Source organism: Manis javanica, chromosome 1, assembly GCF_040802235.1.
Source record: "Manis javanica isolate MJ-LG chromosome 1, MJ_LKY, whole genome shotgun sequence".
Taxonomy (NCBI): Eukaryota; Metazoa; Chordata; class Mammalia; order Pholidota; family Manidae; genus Manis; species Manis javanica.
This window is the reverse complement of record NC_133156.1, coordinates 152,967,102-152,993,098: the sequence shown is the minus strand read 5'-3', so window position 1 is coordinate 152,993,098 and position 25,997 is coordinate 152,967,102. Positions and strand designations below refer to the sequence as shown.

Below are 25,997 nucleotides of genomic sequence, written 5' to 3'. Positions count from 1 at the left end.
ACCGCCCGGCCGTAGCCCTGGAGACGAGGGGCGTGGGACCGGCCCGGCGGAGCGTGACCTTTGACCCGCGGCCGTGGCGACGTCTTAGGTGGCGGCGGCGGCGGTGGCGCGCAGTGGGGCTTCGGTGCCGCAGGTCACGGCGGGCGGCCGGCCATGGAGGTAACGCGTTCCGGGCGGCGCACCGGGGTGACGGGAGCCCCCGCCTCCCGGCCGAGCCTCCTGCGCGGCGGGGACGCGGCGGTGCGCCGAGTGCGGCTCGACAGCCCGGCGACCCCGCGCTGCCCACACTCCTTCCCTTGCGACTGACCTGGCCCCGCAGAGCCTGCTCCAGACAGTCTGCCGCAGCGGCCGACCCCCTCCCGAGCCGTCTCACGTTAGTCGATGGCTTGATTCCATCGGAAGGTTTTGCCCGTAAAGGTTCCACGCGTTCCTTTCGGGGTTAGGAAAAAAGTTCTGACCACCCGGCTTTGATTTTGCTTTGCAGGATCCTGCTCAAGATGGGGTGGCTCCATCAGCCACCCCCGGGACCGGGAAGTCTAAGGTGAAGAGAATTCCTGCCTAGCAGGCTCCTCCGCAGTGCAAGGGTGATGGGTGGAACACCGGCGTGGGAAGAGGGGCAGCCCTTTAAGACAAGTAGCCTTACTCCAAGGAGTCTCTGTTAATTTGCACATTCATTCATCTATTTACTTTACCTTTTCAAGTTTCCTGGTATGAAAAGAGTCGACTTTTTGTTTACTTCCTGACCCTGGCTAGCACTGCCAAGAAGTTCTGCAGTTTTTCAAACATCAAACAAAGCAATCTAAGTTATAAGGATTTATGCGATGTAGTGGAAAGAGCAGTGACGTAGGTAGGAGTCAGGGGACTCCTCCTGAGCCTCCTCTGCAATGTGCGAAGAGAATTGGAATTAGGTCATTTTTATTGCCCTGTACAATGTTAACCAGTGATTCTAAATGATAGTGGTTTATTGCTTGCATACTAAGTTTCATACATTTGCCTAACCACTCAGTTACTTCCTTTAAGCTTCCTGGTAACCATGAGATTAAGTACTGTTGTTATCCCAACTTGATGAGAAAAGTAAGCCCACAGGGTTAAGTAATTTTTTAGTCAAAGCTCAAATGCAACCTGATTAATCTTGTTGCTGTAATTCTGTTTATATATTCTCATGTGGCCAAAAACTTCTTTCAGGCTTGAATAGAATGCAATGATTGTAGAGTGCTAGGAACCTTAAGTATAATTAGTCCCAGTCCCATGATTTTATAATTAGAGAAAGCAAAACCTAGAAGTGTCTTAACCTATGATAATAAACACATTAAAGAGGGTTTGTACAACTTTCTACATTTCATAGTAGCTGCTTGAGTAAATTGAGTTGAAGTTGCATTTGCTAATGTTTAAAAATGTGGTTGACATAAAGATTTAATTCAGTAGGATTTTTTGGGGAGGCAGCTGTGTTTCTTCTTTGTGGTATAGTAGAAACTTGCATTATAACAAATAGGTAACATCCACCCATCTTTCAGCTGGAAACACTGCCTAAGGAAGACCTCATCAAGTTTGCCAAGAAGCAGATGATGCTAATACAGAAAGCAAAATCAAGATGTACAGGTATTGGGTTGAAAATACTCATCTTGACTCCAGTCTCATTTAATCATGGTTAAAAATACTAGTTTTTTAATGGTACAGTGGCTTGTTTTGTTTTCCAGGTAATCCAATAAAATCTTAGTGTGGTGGAATCTATTATTTAACATTCTAGCCATTTGCCTGATTTTTTTTTTATTGTCTCATATCTCTAAACTGCAGTTACCCTTGAACTATTACAATTAGGGAGGTGGAGTTTAAAAATCAATTTGTTAAAATTAAGCACTTCTGTTTTTTACTTCAATTGATTTGTATGTTTTTCTGAGCAAACCATTTTTTTCTAGAACAATCAATTGAAATGTTCGAGGTACAAGGTTATGAGCCAACCCCCAAAAAAGTCCTCAAATAATTAAAAGGTCCATTCCTGGAATTTTGAGGTGTATTTATTTGCTGAAGTTGATTGAATCCCTATTCGGTTTCCCTCTTCTTGTATGCCAATAAAATTAAGATACTAGCATAGTTTTTAGTATGTGTGGGTGACCTTTTGAATGTCCAATGACTTCGCAAATGTTGACTGCCCAGCCTAAAAGCCGAGACTTACTTTCTGCTAGAGAAGGTCAAACTGTGTTTTTGGAGGCTTGGATCAGCTTGTGATAGAGTAATTTATTTGAAGATGTTCTAGGCTCCAGACCCAGACATAAGTTGATGAAATAGATTAACATTTATGTTTAATATAAGATTAGCTGTTGCTTTAGGAATATACAGTAAGAAGTTATTAATTGCTGAAATAATATGTCAGGAACTGGCTTCAAAATCTCAGGATGCATAAGAAAGAAAGGGGAAGAAAGAAGTAAATACAGGAGAGGATGAAACAAGAGGCCATGTAATAATTGCTAAATCGAGGTGAAGGCTGTATGGAGATTAACCATACTGTTCTCTCTGCTTTTTCATTTGTTTGGAGTTTTCCATAAGAAAAAAGGAAAATGAAAGGTAATACTGGGTGAAGTTATACTTTCTCAAAATATCTGCTGCTGCTTAAATGTATTCTAATTTGTAGTGACTTTTTTAAAGAATATACATAACACTTTGGCCAGTAATTATTTTCTCCATTTCTGAACTGAATTTTTTTTTAAAACAATTAATTAGAATTGGAGAAAGAAATTGAAGAACTCAAATCAAAGCCTGTTGCTGGAGGAACTGATAATATTATTCAGGTAAGGAAACAGTCATGAATATTGCATGATATCTAGATGTCTAATGATAAGTTTTCTTGAAGGCTGTCAGCCTGCTGGAGTGCTGTCTGGCTTTTGGTCCCTGTTTTTCCACTTCCTCTCTGCCCTTTGCTGAGTTTTCTACTTCTCAGGTTGACTGCTGAAAGAGAGTTCAATGACCTCTAGGCCCCTCTCCGTTCTGAACTGAAGAGTGTCCTCTCACCTTTTCATCCCGCACGCTCTGTAGTATGGTTGTTGTCTCTGTCTCAGTCCTGCTCTTCCTCTACTCCTCAGAAAAACCAGCTATGCTCAGGACTTTGGTGGTGATGTTGGAGCTGATCATCTACAGAAATACATAATTTGTGTATGAATAGATAATACTCCTGGACTGACTACTGGCCCAGATCTTCCAGTTGAATTTCTCACTGTTTGGGGAAAATAATCCAGCCATTTCTCTTCTCCTGTCTTCATTTTCAACATGGCCAAATCCCCTCCCGTAGACACCCAGAGGCAGCACAACTTTTCAGGCCTTCTAACATTAGCAACTCTTCAGTTCTCCTGTTTCATGTATCCTGTATTCTCTGCATGCGTAAGTCACCAAAGTCCTGTTTTCCCTTCAGGATAATGCTGCAGTTTATTCTTTTTCAGCCATTTCCATGGCTCTGTTAAATGCGTTGTGTTATACTTGACCTAGTTTGATAACTCCCTAATTGCTCTTGTGCTCTCTTTTTAGTCCTACATACTTTTTATCTTGTTCTTCCCTGTTGAAGAACCTGAGTTGCTTGTTCTTACATATGTGCCTATAATGCTTACTAAATGCTTTTTCCTTCCCCCACTTCACCTAACCTTCCTTTGCTTCTCAAAGCTCTACAGTAATACTTTCCTTGCTGTTCCGTATTTACAATTTAAGTCTCGATATCTATTTTTTGATTATATATTATCTTACTTTCTCATTAGGTGGTTCCCAACTTGTGAGCAGTGGACAATTTAGGCACTCCCAGGGAATTATTACAAGGGATGTTTAAATCCCTGTGCAGATCATGTGCTGTTATTTCATTCTTAATTTAGCTAAAACAGTATATGAATGGCATGCACAAATACAACTGGGTTTATAATGTTCTGGTTCATTGAATCGTACTGAATTCACAGCAGTTTTCATAGTTTATTTTGTATTTTCTTAATCAGTGAAAGCCAAAGTACAAGTACATGGTACTTAATGAGAGTACTGACTCTGGAGCCAGACTGTCTGATTCAGATCTTCAGATCCCCACGCTCCCACTTACCAGCAGTGTGAACGTGGATAAGTTTAACTTCTTTCTCTGTGGCTCAGTTCCTTCATCTGTAGGCTGGAGACAATAATAATACTTTTCACAGGGCTGTTGTATAATGAGATAGTTAATACATGTACAGCACTTAGAGCTGGGTCTGTCACATAATTGCTCAATAATTGTTTGTTATCACAGTGTATTATTTGTGGGGGATATTTTATATACAGATACACCTAAAGATAAATAACGCACACCCACACACTAAAAGGAGGTTTTTGTGTTTGAAAAGAGAACCATCGAGATTCTTTTCTAATTTTGTATCAGTTAACTCTTAGCTCTGGAAGTGCTTTTTGCACAATTTCGTTTCAGAATATCTAAATATCTGTCCCTTATTTCCTCCTTATCACCAATCAAAGTGTTCTCCCATTCTGTCAAAACTACTCCTTAAAGATGAGATTAGTTAAGTTTCTCTTAAGTTAGTCAGTTTTACCTTTCAGGTTACTAATTTAATATTAAACCACAGTATCCTAACCCTGCAAGTCTCAAAGAGTAAAGTTCAGTGAAATTAAGTGAGAATGAAATCTTTGGTTTCCAGTCCTAATGAGAAAATTACTTTGGAGAGTAAGTGGAAGATATGCATCAGTTATTCACTGCTATCAGTACTTTTTCTATTTTAGAAAAGTTGTATACTGCAATATGTTTCTACACCTCTAGAAAACTGAAAAGACTTTCTTGCTAAGTTGTATCTCTTCATTGGGAAAAGTACACTGGGAAAAACGTGACTGAATGCAAAATTTTCTGTTCTGCATATATTAAAAATGTCTTTTCACAAGTTTTAATTATGATTAAAATTTCTGGTAGTCATCTTCTAATGCATTGAAATACATCTAAAGTTTTATTGCAAAGCTGACGTATCTTTTATTTTAAAAAGAGGAGTAAGAAGCCATATTTCCCATGTCAAAATTGGAGGTGTATGGTATTACAGTGAACTTACTTGTTGCTACCAAATGCAAGAGGAAGATGAAAATTGTATGTCACAACATTGGAATTTCTTGTACATAGCACTCTTGTTATTTTCTCTTTGCTGGAATTAAATTTATATTTCCTAAGAAATAACTGTCCATTTTGTGCCTCTAACCTTCAAGGTTTCTTGTATCTGTTTAATGGCCTCTATGTATTTCCTAAAATCAGTTTATTTGGGCTTCCCCTAATATTTAACAATCAGAAGTTTATATTGCAATGCTATACATAAAGTGACAAAATTAAAACATTGTTTTAAACGAAGTTATATAAGCACATGATTTAGAAATAATTCTAGTAACTGAATAACCTATTTTAATACTAAATAACTTCTGCAAATTATCTCTGTATTTCTAAATAATATGCTTATACTGCTGTTTCTTGATTTATCCATTTCAGACATTTAGCTATTAACTTCCTATTACAGCAGATGGAAATGTAGTTGTCTTTCACAATGCCTCCTACTTTCTAAAAGGTCAGACAGTTCAAAAAATCTTATGTATTTTTCCTGGACCACCTGCCTTCTAAAGCCTTCTGTCCTCCTGCATTGATGTGGTCTGTGGTTTCCTAGGTCTGCTGCATGGTTTTCCTGGAATTGGCCTTGTGCCATAATCCTGTGAATTTCCACACTGCGTTCCTAAGTCAGTTTAACTCCCCATTTGCTTAGATACTGTCATTCACTTTCTTGGCTAACCCCTTTTTTATAGAGCATATCCTTCTGTAGCCTCCTAAAAACATTCATAGAAGGAAAATTTTTGTTGTCTTGTGTTTTAAAATAGCTTTATTCTATTCTGATGTTTGAAGAATAGCTATGACATGATGCAGAACTCTGAATTTTTCTACATCTGCTTTGTTTCTTTTTTCTTAAGCAAAACTTCTTTATATTTTCAAATAAGTTCAGAGGTACACAGTTCTAGGGTGGTATAATGTTTATTTAGGATTTTAACTTTGACAATTAAGATTACTTTAGATTTGTGGTAAAATGGGTTTGATTTTCCTGTAAAATCCTTGGATATTGCCACTTGTACCTGTTTTGTAGAATAACTTGGCAGTTTTTCTTTTTTTTCTGAACAAGTTCATCTGTAATTGGGATAATCTGTTTCTTGAAAATTTGGTAGCAATCACCTATATATTCTTCCTGTTTTCTTTGGTGGACGATTTTAAACCGCTAGTTTTATTTTTATGTAGGTAATATATTAATAATGCTTTTAAATTTGTTTATCTTAAGTTAGTAAAGCTATATTTTTCTAGGAATTTTTATCCATTTCATTTCAGCTTTAAATGTTAGTGCCAAATTAAACAATTTAATCTCTGATTTATATATTTATGTTACCTTTTTATTCATAATACTGTTTGTGGCTTCTGTCTTCCCTTGATCAGTCTTGCCTAGAGATTGTCTGTTTGGTTAGCTTTTTCCAAAGAACTGACTTTGTTGATCTTAACTTGTTGAACTGTTTTCCTTTTCATTAACTTCCTTTCCTATTTAATTTTTACAGAGAATAAACCTGTCTCTTAGGGAAATGGAACATAGGTGATTTCTTGCCTATTATTCTAACCACAGTATCAACCAATCCCTAGTTTTTGAGCCCCACACATTTTACTTCCCTCAACCATATCTGGTGCCTCCAATTTTTTGAGCTTTTAAATTTCTAAAGAGTATTTGCCAGCTTCTAGTGTTTCCCTGTGAAAGTCCATAGACTATATTTATTCCTATGTCTAACTCAGTTACTCCTTCACTTTCAAATTTCCAAAAATATGTTGAAATTTCTCAATTCTTTTGTATTTTATTCTTTTCTTTGTTCTTATGTATATACCTTTCAAAATCTTCAATTTGTACTTTAGTATGGTTTGGGAAAGGTGAGGAGATGCTTATGCATGTGGTCAGTCCACCATTTTTAACCCTAGGTAAACAGATCATCCTGTTTCAAAATAGGCATTGACTGAACGTCTGGATTCTGTTCTTCTGGAAAAAGCAGAGGTTGAGCAACAGTGTCTTTCTCTGAAAAAGGAAAATATTAAAATGAAGCAAGAGGTTGAGGTAAGGCAACATTTTAACTTTCTGTTGTTGTTGAAGTATAGTTGATATACAATCTTACATTGGTTTCAAGTATAGGACGTGGTGGCTCAGCAGTTACACACATTATTAAATCCTCAAGCCCACTAGTGCAATTACTATCTGTCAACATAGGAAGATGTTACAGAATCATTGTTTATATTCTCCATGCTGTACTTCCACCCCCATGACCAATTATATTACAATTGAGAACTTTGATGCCCCTTTATCCCCCTCACCTTCCCCATCTACCTCAACCCATTCCCCATGGTAATGATCAGTCATTTCTCAGTGTCTCAAGAGTCTACTATTTTCATTTTGTTTCATTTTGCTTTTAGATACCACAAATAAGTGAAATCATATGGTATTTCTTTCTCCACCTGGCTTAATTCACTTAGCATTCATTTATTTCACAGAGCATCACTGGACCCTCTAGGTCCATCCATGTTGTCAAATGGCAGGATTACTTTCTTTTTTCTGGCTGAATAATCTGTTGTATATATGTATCAACCTCTTCTTTATCCATTATCTATTGTGGACACTTCGGTTGCTTTATAAAAAATCTTTGCTGTTATAAATAATGTGGCAGTAAACATAGGGGTACTTGTATCTTTTCAAATCAATGGAATTACTGGGTCATATTGTATTTCTATTTTTAATTTTTTGAGGAACCTCCATGCTGCTTTTCACAGTGGCTGCACCAATTTACAATCCCACCAACAGTGTAGGAGGGTTCCCCTTTCTCCACATCTTAACCAACACTTGTTATTTCTTGTCTTTTGGATAGTGGCCATTCTAACTGGTATGAGGTGATATCTCATTGTGGTTTTGATTTGCATTTCCCTGATGATTAGTGATGTGGAGCATTCTTTTCATGTGCCTGTTGGCCATCTGTATTTCTTCTTTGCAGTAATGCCTGCCTGTTCAGGTCCTCTGCCCATTTTTTTAATCAGGTTATTTGTTTTTCTGGTGTTGAGGTGTATGAATTGTTTACATATTTTGGATTTTAACCCCTAATGGATAAATCATTTATTTACAAGTATATTCTCCCACACTGTAGGTTACCTTTTTGTTCTGTTGCTGGTGTCCTTTGCTATACAGAAGCTTTTTAGTTCGATGTAGTCCCACAGGTGTAAATTTTTTTTGTTTCGTTTGTCCGAGGAGATGTGTCCAGGAAAAAATTGTTCGTTCTTATGGTCAAGAGATTTTTGCCTGTTTTCATCTAAGAATTTATAGTTTCATGTCGTTAGGTTTTTCATCCATTTTACTTTTGTGTGTGGAGTTAGACAGTAATCCAGTTTCATTCTCTTACATGTAGCTGTCCAATTTTTCTGACACCTGTTGTGAAAGACTCTTTTCCCCATTGTATATTTATGGTTTCTTTGTCTTGTGTTAATTGACCATATGTGCATGAGTATATATCTGGGCTCTCTATTCTGTTGCATCGATCTGTAGGTCTTGTTCTTGTGCCAGTACCATATAGTTTTGATTACAATAGCATCATAGTAGAGCTTGAAGTCACGAAACACACTGCCCTCCATCTTTGTTCTTCTTTCTCAGGATTGCTTTAACATTTTAATTTTTTAAATCAACTCATAAGTATAGTCTTGAATCTTAGAACTAAGACCTTAAAAACATCTGTCCTGATTTTAACAGTTTACAAACAAGGAAACAAATTGATATTTAAAGAGAAAAACAACTGAAGTCACCCAGCTACACAGAGATAGAGCTAACATTTACTTGTCCCATTGCTTAATCTTCCTTACTGCTGTAATGTCATTCTTTAATAAAAATGAAAAAAAAATGATTTTATTTAAAAAAATAAGTTCTTATTTAAGTTTGTTCTCATACATACTCTAAATATCATTATCTGTTTTGTTCTAGACTGTTAAATTGCCTATTAAGTTTGGGCTGATTTTCTGCCCAGACCTTTCTAAAGGTCACTTATTAACCTACTCAAGAGATATTCATTAAAGCTTTGTGATTTAATACAACTTACATAACTTATCATCTTTTAAATTAAATTCAGAGATTTCCTAGCTTCTCGTTATTACTTTGGAAAACATTTGGTACTCTGATACATGTTGTCATACTTACTATCGTCAGAGCCTAAACAGAATTCTTGGAATCTCATTATCATATTGCTATATGTTCATTTCTGCTTATTTCCTTGTTTCTTTAGCCTGTGGCTAACATTTTTTCTCAGAGCAGAGGTTCCTTTTGCCTTAATTAAATAAATTTTGTGTATTTGATTTTGTAACAGGATTCTGTAACTAAAATGGAAGATGTACATAAGGAGTTTGAACAATCAGAAAGAAACTATGTGAAAGAAGTGGAAACTTTGAAAAATGAGTTAATGATAGTACATTACAAACACAGTGAGGAGAAAGCCAGCTTGCAGAAGGAGTTGGAAGAAGCAACGAGAAAACAATTAGAGCTTTCAGAACAACTTAAACTTCAGATAAGTGAGTCTGAAGATAATGTTAAAAAATTACAAGAGGAGATTCAGAAAATTAGGCCAGCCTGTGAGGAGCAAATTCTACATCTGCAAAAGCAGTTTGCAGCTGCCTTAAATGAAAAAGAACAAGAAATTACTCACCTCCAAGAAGTCATTGAGGCTAATTCTCAGCATTACCAACAAGATATTAACAGTTTGCAAGAACTTTTGCAGTTGAAAGCTACACACCAAGAAGAGGTGAAAGAATTGATGTGCCACATTGAAGCATCTGCTAAAGAACCTGTTGCAGAGGTAAACAGCTTAAACCAGCTAAAGGAGAACTTAGTTAGACAATGTGAGGCACATGAGAACATTCAGAAGTATGAATGTGAATTAGAAAACTCAGGGAAAGCCTCAAGTGCAAACCAAGAAAATCACATGTGTGCTTTGCTCTTACAAAAAGATGCTTTTGAAGAACAAGCAGTAAATGAAAAAGTCAAACACTTAGAAGATACCTTAAAAGAACTGGAGTCTCAACATAGTATCTTAAAAGATGAGGTGACTTATATGAACAATCTTAAACTGAAACTTGAAATTGATGCCCAGCATATAAAGGATGAGTTTTTTCATGAACGGGAAGACTTAGAGTTTAAAATTAATGAATTATTACTAGCTAAAGAAGAACAGGGCTTTGTGATGGAAAAATTAAAATGTGAGCTAGAAGATTCACATAAACAATTGTGCTCTACTGAAGAACAACATAACAAAGAAGTACAGACTCTTAAGGAACAACATCAAAAAGAAATAGCAGAACTGAATGAGACATTTTTGTCAGATTCAGAAAAAGAAAAATTAACATTAATGTTTGAAATACAGGGTCTTAAGGAGCAGTGTGAAAACCTACAACAAGAAAAGCAAGAAGCAGTTTTAAATTATGAGAGTTTGAGAGAAATTATGGAAATTTTACAAACAGAACTGGGGGAATCTGCTGGAAAAATAAGTCAAGAGTTTGAATCAATGAAGCAACAGCAAGCATCTGATGTTAATGAGCTCCAGCAGAAGCTCAGAACTGCTTTTAATGAGAAAGATGCTCTTCTTGAAACTGTGAATCGTCTCCAGAAAGAAAGTGAAAAGTTATCTCAACAAGAATTTGTACCAGAACTTGAAAATACCATAAAGAACCTTCAAGAAAAGAATGAAGTGTATTTACTTAATCTCAGTCAAAAAGATACCATGTTACAAGAATTTGAAGCCAAAATAAGTTCTCTTACTGAGGAAAAGGATGAATTCATAAGTAAACTAAAAAGTTCTCATGAAGAGATGGATAATCTCCATAAGAAATGCGAAAAGGAAGAAAGATTGATTATAGAACTTAAGGAGAAAGTGGAGGAAACTACCCATTACAACAGTGAACTACAACAAAAGGTAAATGAATTAACGCAAGGACTACAAGAAACTTTAAAAGAAAAGGATCAAAATAACCAAAAACTAGAAAAGCTTATGGGTCAGTTGAAAACTGCCTCTGAAGACCAGGAAGCACTGTCATCTGAAATGAAGTCTCTTTCTGAGGAAAATAATAGACTTAGTTCAGAAAAAAAACAATTGAGTAGGGATTTGAAAGCTCTCCTGTCTCAGAAAGAAGATTTTATGCATAAGGAACATGTTTCTGAATTAGAAAAGAAACTTAAGTTAACAGTTGAAGAACGAGATAATTTAAGTAAATTGTTTGAAAATGAGCAAGTTCAGAAGTTATTTGTCAAAACTCAGTTATATAGTTTTCTTAAACAAATGGAGTCAGAAGTTTCAGAAGAAAATGAAGAGCAAGATATAGTAAATGTCCTACAAGCTGTAGGTGAATCCTTAGCTAAAATAAAGGAGGAAAAACACAACTTGGTTTTTCAATATGATAAAAGGGTAGTAGAATTGGAAAAAAGGATTAAGTGCCTTCTAGAAGAGAATGTAGCTCAGTGTGAGGAACTCAGGTCTTTACTGAGAGAATCTATGCAAGAGAAAGGTCTCTTAAGGAAAGAGTTAGAAGAAAGCCTGTCAGAAAAAGAGGCCCTGCAGACTGGGCTTATAGAAATGAAAAATGCTAATGAAATAACAAGACTAGAAAAGCAGGATCTTCTAATTCAAGTTGAAGAAGTATCTCAAAAATTATGTAGCAAAAGTGAAATCCATGAAAAAGAAAAGTCTTTTATAGAGGAACTTGAAAACCTATGGCGGTTACTAGGACAAAAAGAATCTGAATTGGAAGATATGAAAGCAGAGTTAATGTTATTAAAGGTACTATTTTTTATTGATTAAATTATTGGTTCTAGTCATAGACTCTAGGAAATTAGCATTTTTACACTTTGAAAATCAGTAAATTTATAGCATTTAAGCTCAAGTAACAAATTTCTGCTAAGTGCATTAAGCATTTTCATGCTATTTATCCTGTTAATACATTGATCACTTTCTTGCTTTAGATCATTTTAAAATCTTGATCTTGCATGAGATGAAATGATTAGGTAGTTAAATGTCTTGGCTAAAATAGTGTAACTAGTCACCAAGAAAACATGAAAAAATTTGAATTCCAGTCTTACATGATATACTTACTACCTTTCTTAAAGGGCACTGTGAGAAAAAAGTATACTATAGTGGTATTTTCTCAAAATTTTAGATATTTCTGCAAAAATTGTGAAAGTATGATAGACTATAATTATTTAATCTTTTTCTTATTACATTATGTACTTGATAGATGTCAGGTTATTCATTTTGGCCTTAAATATTGCTGTTTTTTTTTTATAGTTAAGGCTGTATGCATGGTAAGTTCAAAAGTGCCTGGTCAGTCTATCAAGGGAAGAAAAAGACTTCACCAAATTGCTTTCTGTATGAATTCTCTTTAATGATGATTTTCTCACGCTTAACGTGATGACCAGTTCGTCATGAGAAATAAACTGATTCTGTTTTTTTGTTTTTTCTATAAAACGTAGGATTCCTCAGAGAAATCACCTTCTGTAGAAAATGACCAACCTTCTCTAGTAAAAAAGCTGGAAGAAAAAATAGGTAAGTGTGTTTCTGCATATGTTGCAATTAATACAAAGGTTCTTCTTAGTGTTAGAAAAGATTGGGGAATACATTAGCCAACTACTGAGTTGTTAAGACATAAGGAGCTAACTCTCCCTGATGCCTCTATTCTTGTGCTTCTGCCATCTGTTTGCATTCCCTTTCGGAACTCTCACCTTGTTTTGTTTTATCCAAGTAAAGGACTGATATAATTCCATTTATAAGTGATGCCAGAATTGTTTTTGCATTTTTCACTCATTTAGAAAACTTAATTTTAATGCCCAGCTATCTAGTCACTGGTAATAGGTAATTAAGATACAGAACCTGTCTTCAAAGAGCTCACTACTAGAAGGGGCTGCTACTGCAGGAGTTTGAGGAGTTGACAAAGTACAGGGCTAGTAGTACAGGAAGGCATGGTTAACTGCCTGTTTTGAGTTAGGAGAAAAATCACAGAATAGGCTATACTTTTGTTGTGTATTAAAGAATGAAAAATTTGACACAAGAAGATATTCTAGCAAGGGGTGACAGCAGGTGCTTGTGTGTTAACGTGCACAACATAAAGGATCATACTAGGAACCTCATGGGAGGCAGAAGTCAGATCATAAAAGCGCTAGGGTCATAATGCAGAGGACTTAGGACTTTATCCTGTCCGTTTATTCCTTATGTAACGTAATGGGGTAGCTCCTTTATTCCCATTAAAGAAATGTCACATAATGTGCCATAATTCCTCAATTTCATGCCCAATTTGACTTTCATGGAAGAAGTTAAAAGAGCTTAGAATGACTCCCAGTTTCTGTAATGGATAATTGGGGCAAGTCATGTTTGGGGAGATCAGGAGCTATTGTAGAAAAATTAAGTTTAAGTACCAGTGCCAGTGGATATGTCAAATAGGTTGCTAAATATACAAGTCTGGGGTTAAGGGGAGAGAGCTAGACCAGAGATAAAAATGTGTAGTAAACACAATAGTTGGCATTAAGAGCTGTGAGATTGAGATCACTAAGGAAGTGGGTGTAGGAAAAAGATGAGGACCAGAGACAGTTCTCCATTTAAAAATCAGAAAGATAGGAACAGCAAAGGAGACTAAGAAAGTACAGCCAGTGAGGTAGGAAAATCCAGAGCATAAAATATCTTAGAAGCTAGACAAATGAAGTACAGGTGAAGGAAGTGTTTCAAGAGGAAAAAATGTTTAATCATAACAAATGCTGCCCTAGAGCAAGTAACATTAGTACTCAGAATTAACCACTGGATTAAGAAACATAGAGGTCATCAGTAAGTGTCCATGATATACTAAAGCCAAAGCCTCATTGAAGTGGGTTCAAGAAGAAAATGGGAAAAGGAAGTTTGAGAGCATGTATAGATAACTATTCCAAGAGGTTTTGCTATAAAAGAAAGAAGATAGGGGGTGATACTCGGAGAAGAAGTGTGGTAGTTTGCCTTTGTATATGTGGTGTTTCACCTGGCCTCTTGTGCCCCTCCCCAATCTGTATGCACTGCTTTAGCTGTTTGTCCCTGATCCTAGCCTCTTGATATTTGCCCTATTGCATGTTTATGACCTGTTTGGGAAATCCATTAAAGAGGGCAGTTTTCTGCACAGAAATGGGGAGGACTGCTGCACTGGTGCATGAAAAGGTGTGGGAAGGAACGCAGAAGTGGGGCAGTTGGCCTGCACTACACACCCGGGCACTTTACCTACAGCAGCTGTGGGAAGGCAGTGCATGTGAGCACAGGTGCACTGGATAGGTGAGCAGGGACAGAAACTCAGAGCATAAGTGAAATTAAGCAAAGATGTCAGTAAGTAAGACCTGGAACATTGGAGTTTAAATAGGGGAGATGCAGGGGCTGAAGGGGGTAAGGAGACATTAAGATTGGATATGTTCAGTACTGTCTGTATTGGAAACACGTTACAGGTTAGTCATAAAAACCAGACCCACCAACCAACAGGAGAGCCTACAGAGCATAAATAGTTAACTACATCTGATATCTCCTCTCTTGATACTGATTTATGCATTACCACCTAAAATCCTGTCATACTTGAGTTTCTAGTAAATATAATAGTGAAAGACTCCTAACAGTCTCTAATTCCTAAACACTTATAAATGGCTAAAAAATAAAACTTATTTTGGAGGATTGAAGAAAATAGACTTTTTTTACATTGTTTGCCTCATTTAGATAATAATTTAACTTTCACTGAAAAAAGTGCTAATATTTTTGCTACTTATTTCATTGCCTTTATTTTCAAATTGTAGATTTGGGGTTCCAGAGTAAAGATCAATTTCTAGGGCTAAAATAAGTAAAGTATTTGAATTTTTTTCCTTTTGATTTCATATCTAATCCATTTGTTTTTAGGATATTTGGAAAAAGAATCCAAAGAGAAAGAGGAGAAAATAAGTAAGATAAAACTAGTTGCTGTGAAGGCAAAGAAAGAACTAGATTCTAGCAGAAAAGAGGTAACGTAACTTAAAACTGCAAGATTTAAGGACCTTAGACTGTAGAAAATAAAGTTTGTCCATAAAAAACTCTTTATTATGTATTTAAAATAGGTCCAGACTCTATGGGAACAACTTGAATCTGTTCAATCAGAAAAGGATCAGTTGTCTACTTCCATTAGAGATCTCATTCAAGGGGCAGAAAGCTATAAGGTAAAAATACATATTTTAATAATGTTTTATTTGTAATTTCTAAGTTAAGAAATGTAGTAGAAATGTAAAACTCTTATCCATAACACAGTTACCTTATATTCTGTAGTAAATATTTTTTCTATATTTTTATTTAATGTGGTATCATCCTAGTGTTAAAATTTTAAGTGACTAAGCTTTCAATAATGCCTTCCGGCTGTTGTTTTTTAAAACCAAAATTCTCTTTTGGAATTTTCTAATAAAAAGAGTAACAAAAAAAGATGGCTATTACTACTGTTATTACTTAATATTACTCTGGCCAAGTGAATAAACCTGAAGCTTTAACAGTGGGTCTGAGAAAGCAAAAACATTATTATTTGGATTATTATGCTTGTTTACCGAAGTAACATAAGAATCTATTATAAAAAATAGAATTAAAATTAAAAGGGTACAATAAAATCAACTGAATGCAAGATAAATGCTATTACATTTCTTAATGTATTCATTAACCAGTCGGAGTAATAGGAAGATGGAGGTCAATCAAATAGATTAAGTTACTGCCCTTTTAGGACTGAAATTCTATAGGCAGTAACAGGCAAGCAGACAAAAATACAAGGTCCATCCTGTGTGGAAAAGTAAAAATGGTTAGGGAGAAGAAAGTGGGCAATAAACAAGTGAGATTTGTTTGAAGGAAGAAAATTCCGTAGTAGCCAAAAAAACAAATTTCAGGAAGAACTTCAGTGAGAAAATTTGGCAGTTAATGAAGAAAACTGCACTATATATGTAGGATGACTAAATATTTGAAATATTCTCAGTTTGGTTTACTAACCTGCTTTAAAACAATTCCACTAAAAATTCTAGGATTTTTCTGGTGGGGCAATCTTGACAAATTATCAAAGTTTCAGAGGAAAATCAGCTAGCAAGAATAGCTGATGTTTTTTAAAGTGAGAAGAGAAGAGTGATGTCTTGCTCTAGCAGACACTAAAATTTGTTATACAATATAATAATGTTATATAGTTGTGATGCAAAAATAAGATTAATGTAACATAAGACAGACCTGCATAAAAACAAGCACTTATAAGCAGGCCTTCTTCTTTGCACTATACATGTAATCTTATCATGTTTAATTCTCAAAACAGCCTCAAGAAGTATGTTATTAGCATTGCCAGTTTACAAGTGAGGAATCTGAAGCACAAAGAGGTTAAGGAACTCAAGGCCCCAGGGCGAGTATAAAGAGCTGAGATTGGATTCAGGCAGGCTGCTTCCATGTCTGTTCTGTCACCAACCAAGCTATATTATTCACTACTACAGCGAGATTTGAAAACATAAAAATGAAAAAGGAGAAATTAGAAAACTACTTCAGCACAATTTAGTTACATTTTTACTTCATTCCCACACACCAAAATAAATTTGTAGTAGCTTAAGTTTTGTCAAAAAGAAAGATTTTTTTTTAAACCTAGAATAAAATATTTGACCATTTAACTTTGAGATAAAAGATGCTCTTCTCAACTTAAAAGTAATTTAAAAGGTTACAAAGGAAAATATAAAATGAACTATGTAAAGTATAAAATTATCATATGAAAATATGATCAGGAATTAACATCTAATGTATGAAGAAACCTCATAAGTCCATTTTTTAAAAAACACTTACTTGAAATTTATGTATGTGCTTATTTGTCTTGTATGAGCCATTAGGAGCTTGTGTCTTTACATTTTAAGAACCATTATAATCTAATTTGTTAGTTCCCTCTACAGGTAGACCAGGTATAACCAATATATTTGTTTAAAATACAGATTTAGAAAGGCAAAAAAAAGGGGATAGAATACCCAGTAACTGTAAGACAACTACAAAAGATATAACATACACATAATGAGAATTTCATGAGGAAGAGAAAGGAACAAAATAAATACGACACAATAATGACTGAAAATTTGCGCCGATTGTCAGACACTAAACCACAGATCCAGGAAGCTCGGAGAAAACCAAGCATGATAAAAACCAAAAAAAAATGACACCTAGATATATAATTTTCAAACCAAAGAAAATAAAAATAAAAAATCTTCAAAGAAGCCTTAGGGAAGAAAACACCTTATTACCTATAGAGGTACCAAGATAAATTCCATCCAGCTTCTCAGAAACCATGCAAGAAAGAAGAGTGTAGAAGGTAATCATTTGAAGTACTGAGAAAAAAAACCCACCAACTTAGAATTCTCTGCCCCGCAAAATTATCCTTCAAAAGTATAGAAATAGAGACTATCAGAATTTGTCACTAGTAGAGTGCCTTGCAAGAAATGTTAAAAGAAGTTCTTATAGAGAAAAATATGTAGAAAAGACCCAGAATAGCCAACACAATATTGAAGAACAATATTGAAGTGGGAGGGTTAGTAGTACTGCTCTTTAAGACTTAGTGTGAAGCTACAGCAGTCGAGACAGTGTGGTGTTGGTGAAAGAATAAATTGATCAATGGAACACAGTAGAGAGCCCAGAAATAAACCCATATGTAGTCACCCAATCTTTGACATTAGAGCAAAGATAATACTTTCAACAAATGATACTGGAACACCTGGACATCTACAAGCAAAACAATCTAGAAACAATCGAGAAGAGTGAACTTTACATTCCTCACAAAAATTAACTCAAAATGTATCATAGACATAAATGTAAAACATAAAACTAAAACTCCTAGAAGATGACATAGGAAAATACCTGGATGACCTTAGGTGTGGCAGGGACTTAAATTCAACAACAAAGGCACAATCCATGAAAGAATTGATAAGCTGGACTTCATTTGAAGCTAAAAAATTTTGTTCTGTGAAAGAATATCAAGAGAATGAGAAGACAAGCCACAAACTGGGAGAAAACATATGCAAAGGACATATATCTGATAAAGGACTGTTACCAAAATAGGCAAAGAACTATTAAAACTCAAGAGCGGGAAAACAAAAACCTCATTACAAAGGGCCAAAGACCTTAACAAACATTTCAACAAAAAAGATAAACAGATGACAAATAAGCATATGAAAATATACTACTTACCATATGTTATCAGGGAAATACAAATTAAAACAATAAAATACCACTCCACACCTATAACAGTGACCAAAATCTGAAACACCAACACCACCAAATGCTTGCAAGCATGCAGAGCTACAGGAACACTCATTCACTGCTGGTGAGAATGCAAAATGGTACAGCCACTTTGCAAGAAGTTTAGCAAATTCTTACCAAACATGCTTGTACCATATGATCCAGCAGCTGTGCTCCTTGGTGTTTACCCAAAGAACCTGAAAACATAGTCACACAAAATCTGCATGTGGGTATTTATAGCAGCTTTATTAACAGTTGCCAAAACTCAGAACCAACCAAGATGGCCTTCAGAAGTTGAGTGATGAAAGAACTGTGGCACTTACTGGTAATGGAATATTATTCAGCACTGAAAGGAGATGAGCCATCAATCCGTGAAAAGACATGGAGGAAACTTAAATGCATACTACTATTAAGTGAAAGAAGCCCATCTGAAAAGTCTGCATGCTGATTCCAGCTCTGTCACATTCTGGAAAAGGCAAAACCATGGAGACCATACAAAAATCTGTAGTTCCCAGGGGTTGCTGGGAGGAAGGGATGAATTGATGGAACTCAGGAAACTGCTCTATGTGATACCACAGTAGTGGATACGTGTCATTGTAAATTAGTCCAAGCCTATAGAATGTGAACCAGCAAGAGTGAACTCTAACTAAACCATGGACTTTGGGTGATGTGGTGTCAGTGGAGGTTCAGTGTCAGTTGTAACAAATGTGCCACTGTGGTCGGGGGATGTTGGTAATGGAGGAGACTGCATTTGAGGAGGTAGAGGGGTGGTGATTAGAAATCTCTGTGACTTCTCCTCAGTTTTATGTGAGCCTAAAACGGCTCTAAAATTCCTATGAAATATTTTTTTTAAGTTTTAGAGTTATAAAATTTTTTCTGTCTTTGGGTAAGCTAGAGATTCCATTTGTGATGAAGCAATAGGGTTTAAAATTGAATCAGGGGTGCTGATGTATTTAAGAACTGTGATCACTTTTCTGTAAAAACAGACATTAACTAAGCTCCATTAGGTTCCTCAGGGAGCATCACTATTAAGATGCTGAGTAATTTGTAAGTTCCTTGTGAATTTGACTAGACAGTTTCTTTTCTCAGTGTTTATTATCATACTATAATTTTTTACCACTTTTCTTAAAGATCTGAGTGTGCAGTAGTTCTGAAGGGACAATAATTTGTAATCATTCATTTGCCTAGAAGTATCAGCATACTCATCAAGGAAATTGCATGTATGGCATTTATTTTTTTGTTCCAAGGCTCCATAGGGATAATATGTGATTATACTCAGAACTTTGTGTAGGGAACCATTGTTTGCTCGAGTGAGCCTTGATAAGCAATTCAGGTTTTGCACCTATTGACTATATTAGAGCCCATAATGCATAAAAACAAAGAAAGACTGGATAGTAGAGTCTGAAAGGATAAAGATCTCTGATCTTTTGAGTTAGAAGAATCCACACAAATAAAATGCAAGCATGAAATCTTTTTATGGAGAAGAAGACAAGCGATTTCTCAACCCTGTTATTCATATATGCCAGGAAGTAACAGAATCCTCAGACAAACATGGACAAATAAATACATAAGCCATATTCTAGATTCCCAGTTTTAGCCTTCTGCCAATCACTGTGGGCAGACCATAGCATCGAAACCAGATTCTAGCACTCAGCTATCAGTGTGGACAGTAATTAACCATTTGTAAATGAGAATTACAAACAAAATCAGATTTGCCCAAGAATCAAATCTGGCTGGCAAAAGCCAGAAAGAGCATATAATTGCCACTCATTAGGCCACCAGACGATCTTGCCTGAGAAGGTGAGCGAGGGTCTCAAGACCCAGGTCTAAACAAAGGCCACTTTTCAAGCTTCCTAAAATAAGCTTTTAGGAAATAAAGAAAACTCAAACATTTGGCTAGATTTTTGCACAGAAATTCATTTACATGAAGAACAGTCAGTAGTTCTCCAGGAACAAAGGCAAAACCAATATTTAAAAGAGATGGGAGAGAGTAAAAAAAAAAGCTACAGGCAATCTGGAAACAGTTAATCTAGTTTACATATTTTTAGGGATAATAAGATTGTGTAGTATGTAGCAAAAAGGTCAGACTGGGCATTCTGTCCTTGAGTAGAGGCCAACTAGATATACCAAAGAAAAAAGTTCAGTTTCTAAAGAGTCTTCAGAAAGTATAAATGTTTTGCCACAACATGTGAGTTTTTCCATTAACACCTCTCTCCCTTATATTAGGCCAGGCCTGAAACATTTCCCTCATCAGAATTCTTCAGATGGTATTGGTTGGTGACCAAATTGAACTTTTTCCCTTCTTCCCATAAATTACATTTGTTTCAAAAGTTTATTTTTGTTGATGAAATGAATATTTAACTTGGAGATATTATGTTGTATACATTAAAAATCATTTCCCCCTGTAGTAGATTCCCCCTAATTCTAAAAGTCATCTGAATTATCCTAATTTTATTATAGGATACAAATTAGGTTTTCTCTCAGATGTTGAACTTACATAAATAGTTTAAGCTTCCAGAATGGGTGGACTCATAAATCTTAGGTAAAGATGGCTTGATACAGTCTAATGGAATATATAATAATAGCCTAAAGTTAAACCTTTTGTCTCTTATTGAAGACTCTTTTATTAGAATATGATAAGCAGTCAGAGCAGTTGGATGCGGAAAAAGAACGAGCTAATAATTTTGAGCATCATATAGAAGACCTTACAAGACAGTTAAGGAATTCCACTCTTCAGGTAACTTTTCTCTCTTTTTAAGGTATAATTGACATACAACCTTATGTTAGTTCCAGGTGATTCAATATTTTTATATGTTACAAAATGATCACAATAAGTCCAGTTCACACTCATCACCATACATAGTTACAAAATTTTTTTTCTTGTAATGAAAACTTAATGTTTACTCTCTTAGTAACTTTCAAATATTGCAATACAGTATTTTTAACCACAGTGACCATGCTGTACATCTCATGACTTACTTATTTTATAACTGGAAGTTTGTACCTTTCAGCTCCTTAACCCATTTCACCCACCCTGCATCCCATGCGTTTGGCAACCACCTATCTGTCCTCATATGAGTTTCCTTTGTTTTTGTTTTTTTATATGATCCACACAAGTGAGATCATACAGTATTTGCCTTTCTCTGTTTCACTTGGTATATGGTCTTCAGGGTCAATTCATGTTCTTGCAAATAGCAAGATTTCATTCATTTTCATGGATTCATTCTTTATTCATTCATCCGTTGATGGACACTTAGGTTGTTTCCATATCTTGGCTATTGTAAATAACCCTGCAGTGAACCTGGGGATACAGATATTTTTTCGAGTTAGTGTTCGCCTTAGTGTAAATACACAGAAGTGGAATTGCTGGATTATATGGTAGTTCTTTTTAATTTTTGAGGAAACTCCATACTGTTTTCCATGGTGGCTGCAGCAATCTACATTCCCACCAACAGTGTACAAATGTTCTTTTACTCTCCATCTTCCACATTTGTTGTCTTTCTTATAATAGCCATTATAACAGGTGTGAGTTGATAGCTCATTGTGGTTTGATTTGTATTTCCCTAGTGATTAATGATATTGAGAATCCTTTCATGTGCCTGTTTGGAAAAGTGTCTATTCAGACATCTGCCCATTTTTTAATCAAATTGTTTGGTGAGTTTTGTTTTGTTTTGCTATTGAGTTGTAGGAGTTCTCTATATATTTTAGGTACCTCTTATCAGATAGAGGGTTTTTCAAATATTTTTTTCCCATTCAGTAGGCTGCCTTTTCATTTTGTGGGTGGTGGTCTTTGCTGTGCAGTATCTTTTCAGTTTGGTGTTGTCCCACTTGTTGATTTTTTGCCTTTGTTGCCTTTGCTTTTGGTGTCACATCTAAAAAATAGTCGCGAAGACCAATGTCAAGGAGCTTATTACCTGTTTTTTCTTGAAGTTTTATGGTTTCACCTCTTACATTCAAGTCTTTAATCCATGTTAATTTTTGTGTATGGTATAAAATAGGGGTCAACTCATTCTTTTACATGTAGCTGTCTGGTTTTCCCAACATCTGTCCTTTCGCCATTATATATTCATGGCTCTTTTCTCATGAATCAGTTGAGCATATATGCACAAGTTTATTTCTGGCATCTCTGTTCTGTTCCATTGATCTGTGTGTCTGTTTTTATGCCACTACCATATTGTTTTAATAGTTATGGCTTTGTAAATATAGTTTGAAATCAGGGAACATGATGCCTCCAACCTTGTTCTTTTTCAAGATTGTTTTTTCAGATTCCATACAAATTTTAATATTATTCTGGTTCCTTGAAAAATGCCAGGAATTTTGACAAGAGATTGCATTGAATCTGTAGATTGCTTTTGGGTAGTGTAGACATTTAACAGTATTCTTTCAATTCATGAGCACAGAATATCTTTCCATTTATTTGTGCTGTCTTCTATTTCTTTCATCAGTGTCTTATAGTTTTTTAGTGTACAGGTCTGTTCCTAATAATGTTTTTAGTGTTATTATAAATGGGATTGTTTTCTTAATTTCTCTTTCTGATGGTTCTTAGTGTATAGAAACAACAGATTTCTGTATATAGATTTTGTAGCCTGAATATTTACTGAATTGATTTATTCTAACAGTTTCTTTGTGGAATCATTAGGATTTTCTCTGTGTAGTATTGTGTCATCTGCAGATAGTGACAGTTTGACTTCTTTCTAATTCAGATGCCTTCTCTTCCTCCCTCACTCCCTCCCACCTGCCTACCCACCTTGGCTAGGACCTCCAGAACTATGTTGAGTGAAAGTGGTGAGAGGGGATCCTTGCCTTGTGCCTGATCTTAGAGGAAAAGCTTTCATCTTTTCACCATTGAGTATGATGTTAGCTGTTGGTTTGTCATATATGGCCTTTTTATATGTTGAGGTACATTCCCTCTATACCCACTTTGTGGAGAGGACTTTTCAAGTAACTTTAAATCAAGTAAATGCATATGTTTTGATTGTAATAAGCATATTTCAATTTCAGTATTCTTTGCATAAAAACTAAATAATACAGTCAGAAACTTAATTTCATTTTCTTCTTCCTTCTTTTGGGAGAAGAATATTACAAAACAACTAGAAATCATCCTATCTTATTGTTCTCATCTCAGTTCCCCTGGGGTGTTTTTTGTTTGTTTGATTTTTGTCTTTTCCTCTGTCCATGCTCCTGGTCTTCTATTGTTTGACAAATTGTCATCAACAATGATGATGTTTTAAGCTTATTTTACATTGTCATTCTGTGGAATTGATTTTGAAGTCTTCATTTTTCATACTATGCCATATTCTCATTAATGTACTATTTTATTCTTCCTCTCCTGTATGTATTTTCTGCATGTTCACAGTAATAAATCATTTATCATTCTAGTGTGAAAAATTAAATTCTAATAATGAAGATCTACTGGCTCGTATTGAGACACTACAGTCTAATGTCAAATTATTAGAAATACAGATTTTAGAAGTCCAGAAAGCCAAAGCAGTGGCAGACAAAGAACTGGAAGCTGAAAAACTTCAGAAGGATCAAAAGATAAAGGTGAAAATTGTCCTGTGGGATTGATTCATGTTATGTAGTGATATCTTTATCAAAGTATGATTTAAATGAAGGAAAGACTAACAGGTAGCATTTGTGAATGTTCAGAGTTCTAATTCCTTAATATATGCCTAGTATGAGTCAAGAATCCCAGCTATGACATTTGAGTGTATATGATTTTCAAGCTTTTTGTATTTAAGTGTGTCACATTTATTTTATAGCCCCTTACAAATTTCTTTTTTTAATGTTGGTTGGTTGGAGGGTGGTTGCATTTTTGTTTTTAATTTTAGGAGCATGCTTGTTCTGTTCGTGAACGTGAAGAACTTCAGCTACAACTCCACAAGGAAAAGAAACAGCTTCAGAAAACCATGCAAGAATTAGAGCTGGTTAGAAAGGTAAAACAAAACACCAGACTCAAAACTGATGTCAATCTTTACATTGTTACACTATACTAATAGTTTAGAAAAGAAGTATTTCAAAAGCAAGGTTATTCGTGATATCAAAATAATCATTTATAAATTGCTTGCTTCAAAATTAAAATTATAACTTATTTCTCTGGGTGCCTGTCTCCAGAAGAATCTATGCTCAGAAATTTTTAGATTTTGGTTTGGTATTTCATTTTTTTGTACAAGATTATTGTATGTCATGTGGAGATTTAATGTCAGAAACTGAAATTAGTATTATATTTAGAGCTTTGGCTAATTTTTCTTTATTTTTTCAAAGATGAGGCTAATAGAATAGAATACCAATTATGGCTAATGAAAATTATAATCAAATACAATGAAACTGAGGAAGTTGGATTAAACTATTAGAAAACATTTTATAAATTAGAAAACATCCAACTTAGTTTCCTCATTTTTATATCAATTTCCTATATTTCAGAAAAGCATAATAGAGCCTATTTATTTCTGTGGCATAACTTTAGCAATTTTACAAATGAGGTTAGCTGACCGAGTATGCAGATTTTTTATTTGTAATTTGTGCAGGATGCCCAGCAAACCACATTGATGAATATGGAAATAGCTGATTATGAACGTTTGATGAAAGAACTAAATCAAAAGTTAACTAATAAAAACAGCAACATAGAAGATTTGGAGCAAGAAATAAAAATTCAGAAACAGAAACAAGAAACCCTGCAAGAAGAATTGAGTGAGTTAATCAAAATTCACTTTCACTTACAGCAATTTCATCATTACAGGGGAGCAACCTTAGTGGTTCATTTCACCAGTCTTTGACAACCAGGTCTTTCCGCACAGTGTTAAACACTATTAAGGACAGAAGGGTTGTAAAACTATTTGTCAATCAGATGTTTACAGTCCGTGTTGGTGCATAGTGCATTCATTCACTTAAACATTTCTTAAGTACCTACTCTGAGTAATACAAAGATAAAAAATGTCTTTTGGCCACAATTTGCTTACTGTAAATGGAGTGGAATAATTTAACTAGCTGTGAAATCTTTCTTTTTAAGGTAGTTATGTCCTCTTCTATCCATAATAATTTCCAATATAAGCATCTAAATCTACAAATATTCCTTCAGGCACTCCTTCAGCTACATCTCACAAATTAACAAATTGTGTTTTTATTTTAATTCAGCTCAAAATATTTTTTTACTTCCTTTGGATTTTTTCTTTGACTCATGGGATTATTTAGAAGTGTGTTGTTTAATTCTTAAATATTTAAAGGAATTTTTAGATACCTTTCTGTTAATGATTTCTAATTTAATTCCTATGTAGTTAGAAAACATATTCTGTATAATTACAGGCTTTTTAAATTTATTGAGGTTTGTTTTATGGCCCAGAATATTATTATTTTTTTTTTTTTGGTGAATGTTCCTTATGTGTTAGACTATATTCATTGTTGGATAGAGTGTTCTGTCTAATGTCAATTAGATCAAGTCAGCTGACAGTGTTAGTCATCTGTATCCTTAATGATTTTCTGACTACTGTTCTTCCAAGTACTGAGAGAAAGTATGTTGAATTCTCTGAACATAATTCTGGATTTCCCTCTCTTCAGTTTTGTCAGTTTTGGCTTCATAATATCTAGAAACTTTGGAGCTACTACATACACATTTAGAATTGTTGTATGTTCTGATGATTCAGTCCCTCTATTATTGTGAAATGCCTTTTTTTTTAATCATTACTGGT

General features: G+C 35.1%; 1 protein-coding gene across 3 annotated transcripts in view; it reads left to right on the top strand.

The window, feature by feature from the left end:
- Positions 1–25: 25 nt before the first annotated feature.
- GCC2 (GRIP and coiled-coil domain containing 2) overlaps positions 26–25,997 on the top strand; it is a 53,989-nt gene continuing 28,017 nt past the window's right edge. For all 3 annotated transcript variants that reach the window (XM_037015596.2, XM_037015595.2, XM_073238778.1), the window contains exons 1-13: positions 26–159; positions 485–541; positions 1,515–1,599; positions 2,719–2,786; positions 7,005–7,109; positions 9,388–11,847; positions 12,537–12,609; positions 14,956–15,056; positions 15,150–15,248; positions 20,930–21,049; positions 23,692–23,856; positions 24,144–24,248; positions 24,840–25,002. In XM_037015596.2, the coding sequence (XP_036871491.2) occupies positions 154–159; positions 485–541; positions 1,515–1,599; positions 2,719–2,786; positions 7,005–7,109; positions 9,388–11,847; positions 12,537–12,609; positions 14,956–15,056; positions 15,150–15,248; positions 20,930–21,049; positions 23,692–23,856; positions 24,144–24,248; positions 24,840–25,002 (3,607 nt within the window). In that variant the 5' untranslated portion in view covers positions 26–153. The remainder of the gene's footprint in view (positions 160–484; positions 542–1,514; positions 1,600–2,718; positions 2,787–7,004; positions 7,110–9,387; positions 11,848–12,536; positions 12,610–14,955; positions 15,057–15,149; positions 15,249–20,929; positions 21,050–23,691; positions 23,857–24,143; positions 24,249–24,839; positions 25,003–25,997) is intronic.